At 34.7% G+C, this 19242-nt stretch overlaps 1 protein-coding gene across 1 annotated transcript; it reads right to left on the bottom strand.

Annotated features, from left to right (window-relative positions):
- Positions 1–13424: 13424 nt before the first annotated feature.
- Positions 13425–17997, bottom strand: LOC125196500 (haloacid dehalogenase-like hydrolase family protein). Its single transcript, XM_048095033.2, has 12 exons — positions 17684–17997; positions 17432–17568; positions 16696–16791; positions 16479–16598; positions 15977–16066; positions 15498–15680; positions 15259–15414; positions 15047–15193; positions 14531–14632; positions 14148–14257; positions 13955–14073; positions 13425–13755 (listed from the first exon to the last, which is right to left on the bottom strand). Exons 1-12 carry the CDS (start codon positions 17889–17891, stop codon positions 13664–13666), a joined length of 1560 nt encoding a protein of 519 aa, XP_047950990.1. The 5' UTR covers positions 17892–17997; the 3' UTR covers positions 13425–13663.
- Between the last annotated feature and the right edge of the window lie 1245 nt (positions 17998–19242).

Genomic DNA, 19242 nt, shown 5'->3' with positions numbered 1-19242 from the left:
TTGGGCTAATTTCTAACATTTTTTGCTTCGTTTCTTGTTTGGCTTACTTGTTCACAACTTTTTTGTTCTAACAGTCATATGTTTACCGGTTGAAATTGTTATTTTTTGTGCTTTTCTTTTTTCAGAAAAATGCTTGTTTTTTATGAAAGAAAAATGATAGAAACATTTTTTAGTCAGATTTTAGAAATTGTAGTTAATGTGGTTAATTGGATAGAGAAAAAGTGAGGCTAAGTATTAAATAGAGGGAAAGAGGGTCTGTATAGAAAGTTTTAAAAATACAAATATGTTATATCTTGATTGAGATTAAATAAAAAGGAAGGCGTGTCATTTTGGTTGGAATGGGGTGAATAGTATACAATGAAAGAAGGTGATAGTTAAACAACATCTTCATCAACTATTAATTTCTCTAAAGAAAAACAATGATAAAGTATTAAATTGGTATTAGTAGTTTCTTCTTAGTTTACGACTCTACTCCTACTAGTTTCATTATTGTTATAATAATAATTATTAGTATCAAGAGTCTCATCAGAATAATTTAGTAATAAGAGCAATAGAGTTTTTAATTCCAGTTGCACAGATATATTTTTATTACATAGTAGTAATAAACAAAATATATGTGCATGGAGATGGAGAATTTGAAAAGAAATGTATGGGAAATAGAAAATGACTACTCTAACAAAAGAATAATTCTTTTTGGCATAGAATTTAAGAAATGGGAGGATACTCTCAAAAAAAGAAAAACAAAGGTTAATGGTGGCATCGGATCATATTCTCTGCATATATCCTGTACTTTCATAAACATATTTATCAAATTAATTATACATATGATAAAAATACAATTTCGTAATTTCTTGACGAAAATAATTATATTGTAACACATATATTATATGCTGCAAGTAAAATGGAAATAACAAAACGTGACATCAAGCTGTATTAATTAATTTCTTTCCTTTTTTTTTTGTTTGAATGGTTGTTGGGTGGTGACAGTTATTACCGGATATATTGAAAATTTGAAATACTAATTCCAATAGTTAATTACCTACTACCGTCTTAGTTTGAAGTTCAAGTGCTGTGATCAATAATTCAATTAATCACGTGTATAGATGGTATTGTCTAAAATGTCCCCGAATTAAGATTATGTTACTATTAATTAATTAAAAATATAGGTATGTATGCTATTAGTCTATTACTACTTGCGATAATGTTTTCAGTAGATTTTACTTCTAAAAAGCATTACCAATGAAAGGGCCGTAGAGCCCTTCTTTTTTTATTATATTCACGTCCTCAATTTTTGAGAGGACCTATCTTCCCACAATGGAAGGGCCCTCCCATAAGACCTTCCTATTTCCAATTCATTTCCACATCATCATTTATTTTGTTTTAATTTTATAGCACTTGTATCTTTATTATGTTGTCAAATTAAATAATTTTAAATGCAAAAAAATATTAATACGCAAATCGTCGTTGTATTGCAAGATTGGAAAATAGAATACAACGAGATTAAAAAAAAACCTACATTGAAAAGAAAAAAAAATCCACAGAGGAAAAACTATAAATTAAAGCCTAGATACGAGTCAGGGATCGGCATCGGCTTCGTCGTCGAAATGCAGACCCATCTGTTTCTTCATCCGATTGATAGTTTTCCAGATGTCCAACTTCACACGATCATCCGGTTCTTCTCGATACAACTTATAGTACTTATGCAGTTGAGCTTATCCAGCAATCCGTACATCACCCTCCGCGTCCCCACCGGTCGACTGGGAGGCGCTCCCCTGAGACTTCCCCTTCCCCTTCGCCTTCGCCGCTTTCACTCCCATTGGGCGCCGAGGAGTGGGCTGAAAAACCTCAACTGACTCGGTTAAGTCAGTTGGTGTCGGACCGCTGCCGCTAAAACTCCCAGATTGAACGAGCTTTGTTCCCCCCGAGCCCGTCGTCGCTGCCGCCTCAATTCCTGCCCGAAAATTTTCATGATCCTTCAGTTTCATGTAGGCGTCCCAGTGTTGGAACCCGACGCTGCTGACAGTACTCGTGAATTGGTGGAGCGACAAATCCCGCACGTCAGCGTAGCTCATACCGCTCGACATCATTCTGCAATTGTTCTCGTATATGCCATGAAACTTACCAATTTGGAACATGACACGCTCGAAATGCCTGCGAAGCTCCGGCGCCTTGTGAGAAGGTGCCCATTTAGGCTTCACTCCCTCCTCATTGTATCGTTGCGCGATGCGTGTCCAGAAGCCAAGCTTCCGTTGGTTGTTCGACACAACCGCATCCTCGCCGATATCGATCCAAACCCTTGCCAGAGCAAGCGTCTCAGCTACCGTATAATGTGTTCGCGGCCTTCTACCCTTTGGAGCAGGCGCCTCCGGGTCTGCGGCCTCCCCTTCGCTTGCGCCTTCTCCTTCCCCTTCCCCTTCTCCTTCTCTTTTGGAGGTGATGTTGGGACTACCGCAGCGGAAGACACGGAAAACAAACAGGTCCTTAACGGATCTATTTAGGTGATTATGCATTCGACTCCAATTTAATGCAATAAACATAGATCTATAGATATAACATCAAATAAACACATAGTCATGCATATTTGATGTAGATTCGATTGTTACCTCTTGATCCATCATTGGGTTGACGTTGCTAGCTGCACCACCCGGAGATCCTTGGAATATCGACCATGAATCTTCCAACCTATTCCCTTGTCCTTGATCATCCATCCGTGTGGGCGGATCTTGAATAATCAATAATAGTCTTGAAGAGATCTAGGGAAAACCAATCACAAACTCAATATTGTCTTGATCTAATCCTATGAATTAGGATAGAACAAGAACAAAACAAAACCCTAATTCTCCCACGTGCCAAGGCACGAAAACCGAGGCAAGGGGAGGAGTGTTGTGAATAATGGTGTGCTAGGGTTTCCACATCTCATCACTATTTATAATGGACTTGTTGGGCTAGGATGGGGATCCATGGAATGACTTAGATGTTGGGCTCACCCATTAGATAAATTACTAATTAAATCAAATGGCCTATGATTTGATATATTATCAATGAAATATTATTTTGTTCCACTAAAGAATAATATTGCACTCTCATCTAAATCACCAAATTACAAATAACTTGGGTCCATTTTATTTTATAATATTTCCCGCGTTTAAGATTATCTTGATCCGTCAATTTAATTCTTTTGTTTGCTATGTGACTAAAATTAAATTAATTCTTCAAAGAGTTTTTCTACTTTGAAACTTTATTTATTATTCGTGGAATAAATTCCAATTGCGCAGTTTTCTGAATAATAAATTCCTTTTTCAAACACCTCTTGGGGATCACCCCTTAGGGATTTAATCATACCACACTGGGCACGCGAATTCTATGAAATAATATTCCAATACCTTCATGTTATTCAATTACTACCACCCAAGATATCATGAACTTGAGTTACGTACAAACTCTCACATTGATAAGTCAAAGTGGCGTTTGATTGAATAAACAATATTGATATTAATATCATAGACTAGAAAATACTAAACTTTCTGAAATATATTCTTTCAGTAGATAGCAATAAAGAATACATTTCGTATTAGATCCTTTCAGTGCTTTACCACACCGGTGTTACTAATCTCTTCTTAGGTAAGAGAGAATTATCACAAACACCGCAACTGTACCAATAGGTAGCCAAAGCCTATCTAGGTTGTGAATACGTTTTTCTTCTTACTAGATCTGGCCAAGTCCCCTACTGGAAAACTCATGAGGAGATTCATTGAATTTCCCTACTTGACCTTCTTAGTAAAAAGCCTTAGACTTGTTTATTATATTTCAATAATAAACCATTATATTATATTATTTATTCTCATAAATAGGTAAACAAGTGGACGTGACGTTTCTCGTATACATGCACAAGCTGACTATACAAAGGCATGTACGCTCGAAGCATCTTTTAGTATACAAACCCCAACAGGTGATGGGTGCATCTCCTCCACTTCATACTCTTCCGTACTGAAGCTCGGATCTGTGACTGGAAAAGTTGTAGATCCGTGAGTGTCGGGTGTAGAACTCAGCATCTCTGGCCGGTACACCGTGTCCCCATAATTCGGGCCGATTCCTCTTCCGATGCTCCAGTGGAACGCCTGAGGGGTAATTGGCCGATCAGCACCGACAAAGGTGGTCCCGGAGATTTGAGGGAAGGCCGCGGGTTGGTTCCCGGGAAAATAAGGAGTGAATCCTCCACCGAATATGTTGCCTCCGGGAACTTGGTTAAAGTAGGGGTTTTGCACCGATGGTGGAGGTTGGTTGAAGTAGGGATTTTGCAGAGTGGGTGGAGTTTGGGATACGGGCGGAATTTGGGTTACGCCCGTGTATGGCCTTCCGTTGCCGGATACTTGGGGAGAGTTGTCGGAATCCATTTTGTAGAGAGAGGAGGTGTAGAGTGAAAAGATAAGTGTGGAAAGTGATGGAAAGTGGAGGAATAGTGTGAAAGTGAAGGGAAATGGAGATATATATAGAAAAAATAAAAAAAAATAAAAAAAAATAGGTGAGAGGGCCGACCGGCGGCCCTTCCTCCACAATGGAGGGCCGATCGGAGAGCCCTCCTCAACGGCTAGGGCCGATACATCGGCCATATGGGGGAGAGAGGGAGGGGGCGCTCGGCGGCCCATTTTCCACTATGGGGGGGCGATGGAGGCCGATGCGGAAGGCCCTCCCATCGGCCCTCCATTGCTAATGCTCTAAAACATCTAAAATGTCTCCCAATTAAGAAGGTATATTAGAGTCGATTTATTTTGTAGCCCTCCATTAGGCCATCCGCATCCCTGTCTCTTATCCGTCTCTTAACCGTCTCATCTCTTCACTATTCATGGACCCCACTGTACTTTTCACCTCACCTCTTAACTAAGAGACAACACCTGCATCCCTCCATCTCTTAACCATCCCATCCCTTAACTATTCATTCAATTTCATTTTTTATTTTTATTTCCAACAAATTCAATTAATATTTCATTGAAATATTAAATTAATACTAATAATTCATTAAATCATTAAAAACCACAAAAATTACAACATCCGAAAATACGAAAAATACATAATTGAAATCCTATGGAGTATTTTTAATTTTAATTTTAATTTTAATTTTTTAATTTTCAATTTTTATTACAATATTGAAAAATACAAAAATTAAAAATTACAATATTTTAATTTATTTTATTTTCGAATTTTCCTGATTTTTTTAAAAAAAAAAACATTGTAAACGGATATAAACGACGCCCACTCGCGGGCCGGCGAGTGGGCGTCACGCACGAACCGGAGCACGCCACATCGCCAAGGCGCGTGTCTCGCCAGCTCGAGGCCGGCCTCTTCAGGATGCGTCACGCGACGAGACGGCTCGTCTCTTCGGGACGAGATGCATGCCGCGTCGCCGTCTCGATGCTGTCTCGTCTCGTCGGGACGAGATAGGGACCGCATCGAGACGCGGTGCGGATGCCCTTAAGAATACTATAGTTGAAAAATATCTTAGAACTTTATACCAAATCGACTAGTGTAATTAGTTGTACATTTGTGCGTGTATGCGTCAGGGTAAGTCAGAAATGGTTATGTTAATTTTCAACTTCATTGAAAGTGCAAATTAGAGTTGCTTCTTAGATTCTATTGCATTTTGTACTGTATGTACTCACATACAACATATATGTACGCCCTCCTTCCATCATTAGGGGCAGTAATAATGAAATAAGATTCCTATCTATAGACGAACCAAAATTAAAAAAAAAAAAAAAAAAGACTTTTATTCGTAGATAGATAGGAATATTCCGTTGGGCTTTTCAAATGAGTTCTCAAAATCCTATTTCAATTTTAGGTAAAATTATTCATATAAGAATTATTGATTTTTAACATATGGAGTAGTATTTTTAACTTATATTCCATCCGTCAATGAAAAATAGGGCACTTTGTGAATGGAACGTAAGAGAGAAGTAATGTTAGTGGAACATGGGGTCGATATTATTAGTAAGAGAGAAGTTGTTGAAAACTTTCTTTTTTTGAACGTGCCCTATTTTTCGTGGACAATCAAAAATGAAAAATGTGCTCTATTTTTCATGGATGGAGGGAGTATATTTCTTAGACAGTCACGCATTATATATACTCTCACCCTCCAATTTTGACAAAAATATATAGAACTATGCATAATTACATTTAAAACATGGAAACTATCCAAAATCTAACAAAATGACCCAAAATTCAGTTTGCAGTCACATGATAATTTACATAAACATGAACTATGCATAATTACATTTAAAACGTGGAAACTATCCAAAATCTAACAAAAAAGACCAAAATTCAGTTTGCAGTCACATAGTAATTTATATATTTACATAAACGTGAACTGAAAAATTGGTCCCCAGAAAATGAGGTTAGCACGTTTAGATTTCTGGACTCGAAAAAATATCACCATGTGTCTCTTAAAAATCATTAATCACATTTAAGATTCTTCTCTACTTATATTTTGTCATTTTGCCCCTAAACCCCTACGAGGCATACTTAATCTAAATTCATTAATATTTTAGAAATCCAAATCTAACATTACATATTTTTTCAAATTTATATAAATATATATATATGGACGTAACAAAATATAAACTCTAAATATTGTACAAACTCCACACTACGGCGTGGACCATTAGAAAATTCAACGGATAACATAATAACAGTAACAAAAAAATATCAATGCAGTGTCAACAGTTGACGCTGTGTTGACACTTTATTGATATCAAAATCTTGAAATTTTATAATGTGTTGGCACTGTGCTGATGAGTTTATAGTTTGTACAATATATAGAGTTTGCATTTTATCACTACCCAGTATATATATAGATAATAATTTTTAAAAAATACACATTAGAATTTTAGAAATAATTATTATAGATATTTACATATTATTACACATCATATTTACGAATGAGTTGATTTTTTTTTTGTTATTATTATTGAACGTATAAATAAATATTACTCTATGTCCTAAGTTACTTGAGTCATATTCATTTTGGATTGTATCAAGTTACTTGAGTCATTTCTTTTTTTTTTTTGCTAAAAATAAAACATCTGATCCCACATACTTTATTCGTTCTTTTACTTTACTTTCTATTCTTTCTCTCACTTTATTTAACTCACTAAACATAGTTTTCTTAAATCCCGTGCCGAAAAAAAACGTCTCAAGTAATGTGGGATTGAGGGAGTATAATAATAGCATTGTATGCAGTTTTGTTTTAATAACCAATAAATTCATCAATTTTAGTCTATTAAATTAATATTTTACTAGAAATGATTTTATAAATTATTATCCTGTATGACTGTACACTACACCTTTACAGAAATTGAGCCATATATAAAAAATCATGCACATAATATAATCTAATACTACTAATATACAAATATTTGTAATAATATATTCTGAAAAATATAATGCATATTCTCACCTATTATTGATTTATATATACATTTTATGTTTGTATAAATTGATACTAAAAAAATATAATGTTATCTTTGAATCCATAAAATATCAATAAATTAGATGAAATGTGCCCTTATGCAATCCAGGGCAAAAGGGGGAAAAAATAAACAGAAAAGGACCTAAAATATGATTAATAATTATTCAAATGTTAGTGGCGATATTTTTTTAAGTTCAGGGACTTAAAATGCGAAATTCATATTCCATGAATCAAATTTGAAATTCATTCATTGCATAAAGTCAATGGCAGGGCCACATGTCTCCTACTTGGATAAATGCTCCTACTTGTATTGTATTTTAATTTTTTTTTTTAATTTACAAAGTAATTTAAATTTCCCCCTAAATTATCCTTCTAAGTTCTATTAAAATCTTTATATTACATTTTTTTCTTCCCTAAGTTTAATTCCGAGTAAAGTTTACGCACCTCTTCACATATCATTTCTGCTACTTAGCTACTATATCTAAACTTTAGGCGATGAAACATTGTTCTTTGGGCTAGCAAATTTTCATTTAGATTTATGTTAAAATTTATGTTAGCATTACAAAAGCACTTAATGATAATAATAATAATTTTATTATTATTATTATTCATAATAAAAATAAAATCAATGTACCGACATGACAATAGGAAAAAAAAGAGCAAGAAACATGAGGTTATTATCTGTCAACCTTCATCCAATAGAGAGTGATGATCACATTGCAACTCAAACCCGAATAAGAAGTTCCACTATAATCACAAAATAATTACTGAATATTGTCTGTCCAATCATAAAATGCGGACCACACATATTGGATGTCGTCTACCCAAATATAAAAGCGGCCGCTATTAGAAAATTAAAAGGTGAATATAATTTAATTAATTTATCATAGTATGCCTAAGATCTGAGACATCATTATACCTGAGTATACTATACATCTGAGACATCATTATACCTTAGTATACTAGTGTATAATCCAAATATACGTCTCCAACAAATTTCCTAGCATAGCCACATTGAAAAGGTGCAAGGCTGCAAGTTGCGAAGACTCATTCATTCTCTCTCCTTGCTCACACAAAGCTTTTGTCAATTTGTTGAGTGAATTCTTTTCCAAGAATCACATATCTTGAAAGTTGGAATTATCTTAATGTTTTAGAATCTTGCAACAACAAATCAAATGTTTTTCCATATTATGTGGTTAATTTTAATAAGTTGAGTAAACACTTAACAAAAGTATGTACTTCCCATATTGCACTGCCTATATATATAAGAGTGAACTATAAAATTAGTCCCTTAACTATGCGTTTATCTTGCCAATGGACCATAGACTTTAAAAATATCCTCAGACAACCCTGGACTAGCGTTTATCTCGAAAATGGTCATTTTTCACTGTTTCGTGACGAAAATACCCTTTTGGGAGGTTTTCGGGGGTTTGGGCAATTTGGTCTTTTTACATTTTAAATTTGATTCAGTGATGTACTAAATCTGATATTATTTCAAAATTATCATTCTTCTTCCCTTTTGTCATCCTTCACTTTGTTTCTTTATTTCAATATTAGATTTAATTTTTAAAATTAAATTTTAAATTTCAATTTTTAAATATCAATAAATATTTTTAATTATTAAAATTACTATTAAATAACAAATTAATAGTTTTAATCAATATTTGATAGTGTCTAATATTTAATCAATAAGGTACAACGACACCTTAGTTTTAATCATAAATAGATCATATAACACGATTTATTCCGAAATAAATATGCATCTAATGTAAGACTAATATAATTTTCGTTTATTAATTTGAAAACAATCAAAATTAACTAGAAAATTTCAACAAAAATTCTCCTATATCAAATTTTTAGTAGTATCAAATTTTTAGTCAACTTCATAATATTTTTGGTCAAATTCTCCTATACATTAGATGCATGTTTATTTCGGAATAAATCGTGTTATATGATCTATTTATGATTAAAACTATTAAATATTGATTAAAACTAAGACGTCATCGTACCTTATTGATTAAATATTAGACACTATCAAATATTGATTAAAACTATTAATTTGTTATTTAATAGTTATTTTAATAATTAAAACAATTTATTGATATTTAAAAATTGAAATTTAAAATTTAATTTTATAAAATTAAATCTAATATTGAAATAAAGAAACAAAGTGAAGGATGGAAAAAGGGAAGAAGAATGATAATTTTGAAATAATATCAAATTTAGTACATCACTGAAATAATATCAGATTTAAAATGTAAAAAGACTAAATTGTCCAAACCCCCAAAACCTTCCAAAAGGGTATTTTCGTCACGAAACAGTGAAAAATGACCATTTTCGAGATAAACGCTTAGTCCAGGGTTGTCTGGAGATATTTTTAAAGTCCAGGGTTCATTGGCGAGATAAACACATAGTCCAGGGACTATTTTTGTAGTTCACTCTATATATAATCATATAGTAGTATCATTTTAGAAAGAGTGAACTATGTAAATGGTACCTGATTTTTTATTTTCGCACATAAATGGTATCTGATCTTTATTTTACATCGTTTTTGGTATCCTATGACAAAAATAACCCTAGGTACCAAACATGTGATTTTTTTGTTATGGAGAATATTTTTGAAATTTTCAATTAAATAGAACCAACTATGTGATTTTTTTTTCCTTTCTTATTTCTTTTTTTCTTCTTTAGCTTATTCTTCTTTCTTTTTTCTTCATTTTCTTTTTTCTTTTTAGTATTTTATCTTCCTCTCTTCTTTCTTTTTTCTTCATAGTTTATGTTTCCTCTTTTTTCTTTTCTCTTCTTTTTCTTCTTTCCTTTTAGTGTTTTATACATACATTTAATTGCATTCATAATATAAATCAATAACAAAATACCTAATTAAATTAATTATTTAAAGTAATTAAATTAATTGAATATTTTTAATTAAATTATTTATACTCATTTTAGGGTTGAAACACCTAACTAAAAATATTTAACTCCTTTATCATTATGAATGCAATTCACAATTTTAAATTTTGATTAAGGCTATATTGATTAATTATTAATTACTACTAGTTTTTACTTTTATAACAATGATATTATTATAGTAATTAAATATAATCACAATGATTAAGTATATTTAAATGATAATAAAAAATAGATTAATTATTAATTTATAATATCAAAATAATAATATTAATATTGATTAATAATAATAGTATAAAGGGTGAGGAGAATGAGAGAAGATATTATAATATCACTTTTGGTACTAGTTTTGTCAATGCCTAAAATATCTTTTAGGATACAAATGGAAAAATGAATTTGTTTAAAGGGTATTGTGGGGCGAATCAGGTACCGAAAATGTGATTTATACGTACCAAAAACGATATAAAATAAAGATCAAGTACCATTTATATGCGAAGTTGAAAGATCAAGTACCATTTATGTAGTTCACTCTTTTAGAAAAAAAAGAACTACGTAAAAGTACCATAAATGTGATTACACCTTAGTACAAGGATTGCCCATGATATTTTCAAATTTTAGGGACCGTTAGCGTGTGAAATGTATAATTTTAAGGACCATTTGCATTAGTTATGTTCATCTTAAATGGAACCAAAGAGTATGTATCTAAAACCAATCTTAAATGGAACCAAAGGAGTATGTATCTAAAACCAATCTTTTCTATTTCAATATTAGATAATCTTACTATGACTCCAATTATTTTTTTATTATGGGCTCAATACATTTACATATATGTTGGCCGAGAAAGAAGATCTAAGAAACATTGATAAATTCTAGCCAAAGATATATATATTCTGAGGGGATTTACAAAGCTAGATGTGCATTATTAGATGGACCAACAAAAACTTTAGTGTAAATAAGTAAATCATCATGGTTTTCTAAGAGTGTCTCCAATGGCGGACGTCCTACCGTAGTGAACGGGAAGGGCGCCCACGCCCGTCCCATGTGCCCGTCGGATGGGCTCGCCCCTCACCCCCACGTCCGACCGGACGTCAGCTACTGTGGCGAAGGTCGGACGTCCGCGTTTTATTTTTATTTTTTTTGAAACTCTATAAATAGGGCTCGGTGAACTTCATTTCATTCACACCACTTGTGTTGACAAGTTTCTCTCTCTAACCTCTTTTTTCAAGTATATCTAGAATGGCGAGTAGTCGTGTGAGTGGTAGTGGCGGAGGCGCTAGTGATAGTGGTGGTGATAGTGATAATGAATTGGATCTCGTTGTGCAAGAGGCGATTGATCGATTGCTCCGGCAGCGGCAGCAGGCGGCGGCGGCGATACCTCGGCCGATCCATCACCGACGTCATGTACCCCGGGACCACATTGCTGCACATATTCGGTTGTATGAGGACTACTTTGCTCCGCAGCCGCGTTTTGGGGATGCCTTATTCCGGCTGGCAAACCCGGATCAGGGAGGATGCGGCTGGCAAACCCGGACTCACGGCAATACAGAAGTGCACTGCCGCAATTAGGCAACTGGTGTACGGAGGCCCGGCCGACATGTTCGACGAGTACCTCCACATTGGCGAGTCTTCAGTCGTTGAGTGCCTGCTGAATTTTTGCGCGGGCGTTAGATTGATATTCGGGGATCAGTATCTTCGGCGTCCGAGCCCCGAAGACTGCCAGCGGCTGATAAATATGCACGGGTCGGTGCACGGGTTCCCTGGGATGTTGGGCAGCATAGATTGTATGCACGGGTCGGTGCACGTTGATGTGGTTGCTTTTTTTCCAATCTACTATGTAATTTTTTTTTCCGAATGATGTATATTTTTTTTAATGAAATATTCGCATTTCCTCGTTCGTATTCGTGTCGAATTTAAATTCCGTAAATTCTAATTTTAATAGTGAATTAATTTTATTGCGGGAAGTCCTAGTGAAAGTCTTAGTGCAGTGGGAAGTCCTAGTGAAATGGGAATGGCTAGTGATGACGTGACAGAAAATTTTTATGGGAAGTCCTAATGGGAAGGGCGCCACCGGAGACACTCTAAAAAAATACGTATGGTGATTATGATCGATTCAACTTTCGATCTATTAATCGGAAAAAATGTATTTTAAAATAATAAATATCCCAATTGACTCTATATTGTTTCTCTTTGTGGCATAAGTAAAAAGCATTGCATGTGTGACCAGCTGTTGATGAAACACAAAATGTCAAAAAAGGGACCAAAGTGGATGAGTGGATCCTTTTTCCACATTATCTTTCCCAATTTCAGCTTCTCTATTTTTCAATCAATTAATAAAATGTTTAGACACAATTATTAAACTAGTTCAATATATTGGAAATTTCCCGAAAGTGACCATGAATAAATCACGGAAATCGAATTTATTTTCTACTAGTACTATTTATTATTTTAAAAATATCCCACACCATAGTCATAGAATGATTGGATGAAGTGGCCCTTAAATTTTGCGATGATTGAATATGAAGCAAAAATTGGCATTATTATATTGATTTGACTGATTAGCTGAAAATGCTAATAACCTCTCTTTATGTATGAATACATTATACATATACATGACTATCTGATTCGACCTGATTATAGGTTATTAAATGCTAATAATTCTCTGTATCAAACTGTTCTCAATTCTCATGAAACGCGGATAACCAGTCCACCGTTAAAAATGTCATTTGAATTTGGCACGAGTTTTAAAAAATTCTAAACTCAATCTCATTAAAAATGAAACGTTTTCATTTTTAAATTATCCATTAAAAATGAAATATTTTCTCAAATAGAAACAACATCATCTCTATTTCTTTATCTCTTACTTTACTCTCTCTTCATAAAATTACAAAATCTCATACTGAAAACCAAATGTTTCATATTTGTTGAAAAAAAGTGAGTATCAGTTTTATGATAAAATGTGAGTGACACAAGTGGAGACCTACCATTACTTGGGACTCCTAATGAAAGACGACTAAAATAGTAGTAAATCGGAACTCCTAACGACAAACAGAGGAAGTATAAAATACACTGTTGCGTTTAAGATTTGGTTTCATGACACAATACAATCTGATACTGATGTTTAACAAGACTGCTACTTTAAAAACAAGCATGGAGTTGGGAGAAAAAGCAACATTAGATCCTTCCTTGTATGGTTTTTATTTTCAGAAAGCACAATTGAGTAGAAACAGGAAAAGTCAGCAGAAGTTGGCCTCCAGCAAAAGAGTGTTGAATTTTACACATCACAGCTTTGTGCATTCAGACCTCCGAAAATGACTCCACTGTCCGAAAGCCATGACTCTCTGGAAGAGGTCCGTTTCCAGCCCGAATGGAGACTATCACCTCCATACCTACATAAACACGGGATTTTCAGTCATAAAAACAGACAAAAAAACGCTATATGGCACCACCTCAACTTGTCGTCACTCTCCACATATTGCAAAGAAGCACTTTTCGGTAAATCTAAATTGTGATCAAGGAATCCAAATTGGAGATGAATATAAGTTTTTGACATTCAAGAAAATTTGTTAGGGGAGCTGGGAATGTTACCTGCTGCTTTTGCAGCTGTAGCTTCTGCGTAGACGTCAGTCAGGAACAAAATCTCTGATGGGTTGTCGACTCCTAGAGTTTCGGTAATGTGCACGTAGGAACTAGTTTCTTTCTTGTTCCTTTCATAGAACCAAGAGAAATGTCAGCCTAGGCAGAGGACGGGATGCAAGAATATGAAGTCGATATGCCTTACCCTATCGTGGTGTCAAAAAACCCACACAAGTACTTCCTGAGATCCCCGTACTTAGTGTTGCCAAACAAGAGCTTCTGAGCTAGTCTGCTCCCACTCGAATATATATACCCCTAAAGAAGAGCGAATGTGAGATAGAGTAACCACAAATCCCGTGTTACTAAAAAATTCATGGTGATTCAAGAAGCCGATGTACATCTCCAGGCCGTGCCTGTATGTAAATTGAGTTAATCTTTAACCTTCAAGAGTTTATACGCCTATAAACATTGTCTATCACATAGGCTCTCACAGGAATGATTTTCTGTTTGCGAGTTTAGCCAAACAAAAACTCAAACAAATTCATGGAGATGGATTCGCACAAGGTAATGCTGGATGAAAGTAATAACCTTTATTCCAAGAGAATGCCACTTCTCGAGAGCTTTAGGAACATCATCGAATACAACTCCCTCTAACTCATGATTCAGGAATCCAGTTCGCCATATATGACCCTGGACAAAAGTAGGTATAAGAAATTAAAATGGATAATATGTTTTCGGAAATTTGCAATGTCGGTCCTATTAGAAGTTTTCATTAAAGAGAAGAAGCTGAAAAAGCAATGACTAGGTAGTTAATAGCAGTTAGAAAATGACAGCTTAGTTGTGTATTTAGTTAGCTTACGTGGCAGGAAGTTGAGAAATGAGCTGTAACATCCTTATAAGCATGACTGAGTACGAAGGGTTATCATGAATGAAACTATCCACCAAGTATTTATAAACAAATAGTTCTATCCAATCAATGTTGACAAGGTTGAATATAACAGGACTCGCTAATGGGACCGACATTCACTCATTGGACCACATTATTAGTTTCCCATTTCCTTTTCCTGTCTAATAAGTCTGTATAGAAGAAGAAGTACAGCTTACTTGCAATTGTTTCAAGGCAGTAATTTTCCTGTCAGCTGTAATCATTGCCCTCACATTCGCAACTACAGCACCAGTTATCTCCTCCTTTCCTCCATCAACCGGAATGGGAACAGCACCAGCAACGCCATTCTTCAAGTCTTCATCTACCTGATACAACAAACGCCATAAGGCAATGGACAAGCTAACTACTAGTTGTCAAATGGTCAGCTTACTTGTGCACATAGTAGCTTAATATCATCTTGTGTTTCTGCAGTATCATACGTCAGCACCAAATGCTTTTCTATGTTTTCACGAGCATATGGAAAGAGAACATCCGCTACAAATGATATGGGAGTTGTAGTTCCTTCGATGTCCAGTACAATGCACTTCTGCAATGCACTCATATCATGTAACAAAAATGCATAATCAGCTGAATGTGTCGTATCATGACAAAGAATCACTTAAAATATACCCTTGGCTGTCCACTTCCACTATTTGAAGAAAGGGTGCCCCCATTTGCAGAGAGTTCAGCATTCCTGAGGCTCGACTGCCCTCCACCAGGATGATGAATGGGACCGTGAGACGGGGTTGACCAGTCCAAGCCTAATTGATGAAGTTTAATAGCAGCATCGAATAGATAGTGGTAGCATTCAGCCTAGAAAAGTAGATTTCCTGTTGTGAGGTAAAACAATAATCTAACCAATTTTCAGCAGAAAACATAAACATAGTATAAGTAGTTCTATGATGATGACTCTCATATAAGATCAAAGAAAAATAGGGTACTCATTCACACTTTTGTTCGAAAGAAAGAAAAAGAAAACTTTGAACTAATGCCTGAAAGAATTGAAATTCTTGAATGGAACATCTAATATAAAAAATGAGAATAAACTCTAGGTACACTTTTCTTCGTTGTGTAATACTAATACAAGAATCACTATCTAACATGCTCACCTGTGTTTTAGCACTAATCCATGAATCTCCCCACACATATATTCCGTGGTTGCGAACTAGGACTGCTGTGGTTTTTGGGTACGCTTCTATCTGTAATACAAGGTACAGATAAATGAAATATCACAACCATGTGTTATATTTGGTTTAGTTAATACAGTTCATTTGGTTTATTGGTTTCCGTTGAATCTGTACATAAATGAAATATCACAACCATAACAGAGATATGCAGCGAAGATAACATTATATCAATTATTAACAATTTCATATGTGCCAACTTTTAAACAGAGAGAACCACATGAGATAGCAGTGTTATTAAATTATTTATTTATTCTTACAACTAGGCATTCATAAACATCTAAGCAGTTCCTCTTGGTTTTCGTTCTTCAACAACAATTATATAAAAAGACGGTCAGTATTGGTCAAAGACATTTGTTAGCATGTCCACACCTAGCGGGCAAGCAGTAAAGTCGATATTCAGAAAAAAAGAGAAAAGAAACCGTACTGCTATTGCAAGAGATTCGGTAAGCTCTCTTTCATGCGCAGTATTTTCTATGATTGGAATAACAAGCTCGTCATAGTAACCATGCCCTAGAATTCCTTTGATCATTTCCATATGAGTTATCTGCAAATAGAAAGATAAAGAAGGACGGCATAAGTATATAAGTATAACAGAAAATTATCCTTGTTTTCATTTAGGATAGAATATCAAAGACCCATACACGAAATTCTTTTGAAGATGGATTGAGCATTGTTACAAGGCAAGATTCCATGCCATGGCTGTGGATGACAGCACCTGCATTACGCAATTCATATGCCTGCAAAATGCGACAATATTGCTTTTCAAATTCATTGTTGACATCTTGTGATAAGACCTGTGACTAAACTCAACCTTCAGCATATACCAGATCTCAATTTCTGCAGATATAAATTGTGCATATGCATGATTTAACCATTCACTTTCATGCTCTAACAATTCACAACGACAGACTAATCTGCTCATGATACTACCTTAATTCTTCATGTTAGCAGTATTAGCCTAGTAAAAAATGGTAGGGGTATTGGCGCTCACGAAACTTTCCAAAAGTTTGTTTTTTCACACGAACTTTACACTTGGCATATAATATCACGAACATATATAGTTATCACTTAAAACTGATAGTTATGTGATTATAAAGTCCCTAGAATGCAGATATGATTATGTAGTCGGATTTGGCGATAAAAATGCAACAACTATATAAGTTTGTGATATTATGTCACGTTTAAAGTTCGTGTGAAAAAAAAAAACATTTGGAAAGTTTCGTGATATTAGGCGCTAATACCCAAAAAGTAAAAGGGAACATTCCAACTCAATACATCAATAATTTCAAAACATATATCCCCATTTCACATGATCACCAGCCCTAAATGGCTACACCTAAACAAAATCAAATGATATCATATAAGAATTCACATGACCTTCAAGAACAATGGACCACAATCAGAACATTTAGGAGGCTTATTCGGCCATGGCTTCGACAGTGGCTCAGACAACACAGTCCCATCCGTGGACAACACATACATGTCTTCCTCCATCATCCTCTCCTTCTGCACACCTACAAAACACCCAAATCAATTAAACAAACAAAGCAATTAAACACACAATCATCATTCAAACAATATCAATTAAGCATAAAGATCGAATCTTGGCATAGAATAAGTAGTATGCACCTGATGGTGACATGACGATAAGCTGTTGGGGTTTGGGAATAGCATCGTCGTGGACTTTGATTGTGATGCTGCCGCCGGTGCCGGAGACCCAGCCGAGGTGGTAGAAGTGGCGGCATAGCTCTGCGATGAGGGCCTTGGTTTCTTTGACTTTGCTGCCCTCTAAATAGGCGTGCGATGTTGTTTTGGCAGCTCCGTTTATGGCATCCATGGTTGTATCTCAAGGCGTCTGGACAGTGTCCGCCGCCGGTTATGCTTTCTGATTGTGTATTAAAGGTCGTATGTGACCAAGCTTGGACTCTTGATTTAAATCACAAAGATATAGAGAATATTTACTTTGTAGATAGTTGATACTGCTTCTAAGTTAATAGTATGAGTTCTATTTTTTTATTTTGATTTTTTATAATTATGAGTCCCGATTCATTATTGCTATAAATGGTAAAAAGGTCTTGCTTATAACTTTCTTTTCAATAATGCTGATGGAGAAAGTATTTCACTAGTACTCTATATTATACTCTTTCCGTCTCATAAAAATATACTTATATGGACTGTACTAAAAAAGATAAAATATGTACTTTTATAAAATGAATGGAGTATTTTTTATTGCAGTCATATTTCAATCTCCTATATTATGAGATATACAAATACCGTGTAATATTCATTCATTCCGATATCAATTAAATACCAATTCAATACAAACAATATGTATTAGAGTTCAAAGCATAAGGTCATTTACTATTAGGGATATCAATCTAGCCCGAAACCCACGGGTCGACCCGAATTACCCGGTAAAATTATAGGGTTAGGGTCGGAAAATCGCAACCCATATTCAGAAGCGGGCTACATGGACTAATCTGTTAGGGTCGGCGGGTTATGCGGGTTGGCCCGGGTGGATTGCGGGTTAGCCCACAGGTTGAGCATTTAATATAAAAATATAATTAAAATTTTGAATTATATACTTATATGAAGTACATTTGGTAATATCAATATTAAATACAACATTGATATGAAGAATATATGGTAATTATGTCTTCTCTCTCAAATTGAAAGTTAAAGGTTATATGAAATGCATTATTTCCATTTACTTGTAGTATGATTCATGTATGATATTAATTAAACGATATGTTTATTTATTTTGTTTTAATTTTCAATTGCTATTATTTTCTTTCTCTTAATCACTTTGATAATACTTTACTATTTACGACAATTTGCTTTTTAATAATTTAGAATATTGGAAAGCAACATACTATTGACTCGAAAAGCCAGTGGGTTAGCTCGAAACCCGAAGATTTAGGATTAGGGCCGAAAATTCATAACCTGAGAAATTCACAGCCCGAATAACCCGCACCCAAATAGCCCGACAACCCGAGTGGATTGGCCCGAACCCGAGCGGGTTAGCCCAATTGACATCCCTATTTACAATTATGTCTCTTATTCATTTATTCTTTTCACTATTCATGAGTCTTACACACCACTTTTTACTTCATTTCTTAATTAAGAGATAACACCTATAATTCTTCATATCTTAACCATCTCTTCTCTTCACTATCTATGGGTCTAAC

Source organism: Salvia hispanica, chromosome 4, assembly GCF_029641045.1.
Source record: "Salvia hispanica isolate PSC_SH4W2 chromosome 4, Shi_PSC_v1, whole genome shotgun sequence".
Taxonomy (NCBI): domain Eukaryota; kingdom Viridiplantae; phylum Streptophyta; class Magnoliopsida; order Lamiales; family Lamiaceae; genus Salvia; species Salvia hispanica.
Note: the sequence above shows the minus strand (reverse complement) of the source record. Positions and strands in the feature narration are given on the sequence as shown.

Bases quoted from the DNA above. Each gene is read 5' to 3' on its own strand.
- LOC125196500 (XM_048095033.2), bottom strand. From the start codon at position 17,891: ATGGATGCCATAAACGGAGCTGCCAAAACAACATCGCACGCCTATTTA. The intron at 16,792-17,431 runs GTCATGTGAATT...CGCATTTTGCAG, and splicing joins GTGGTCCATTGTTCTTGAAG to GCATATGAATTGCGTAATGC. The intron at 15,681-15,976 runs GTGAGCATGTTA...CTACTTTTCTAG, and splicing joins GGATTAGTGCTAAAACACAG to GCTGAATGCTACCACTATCT.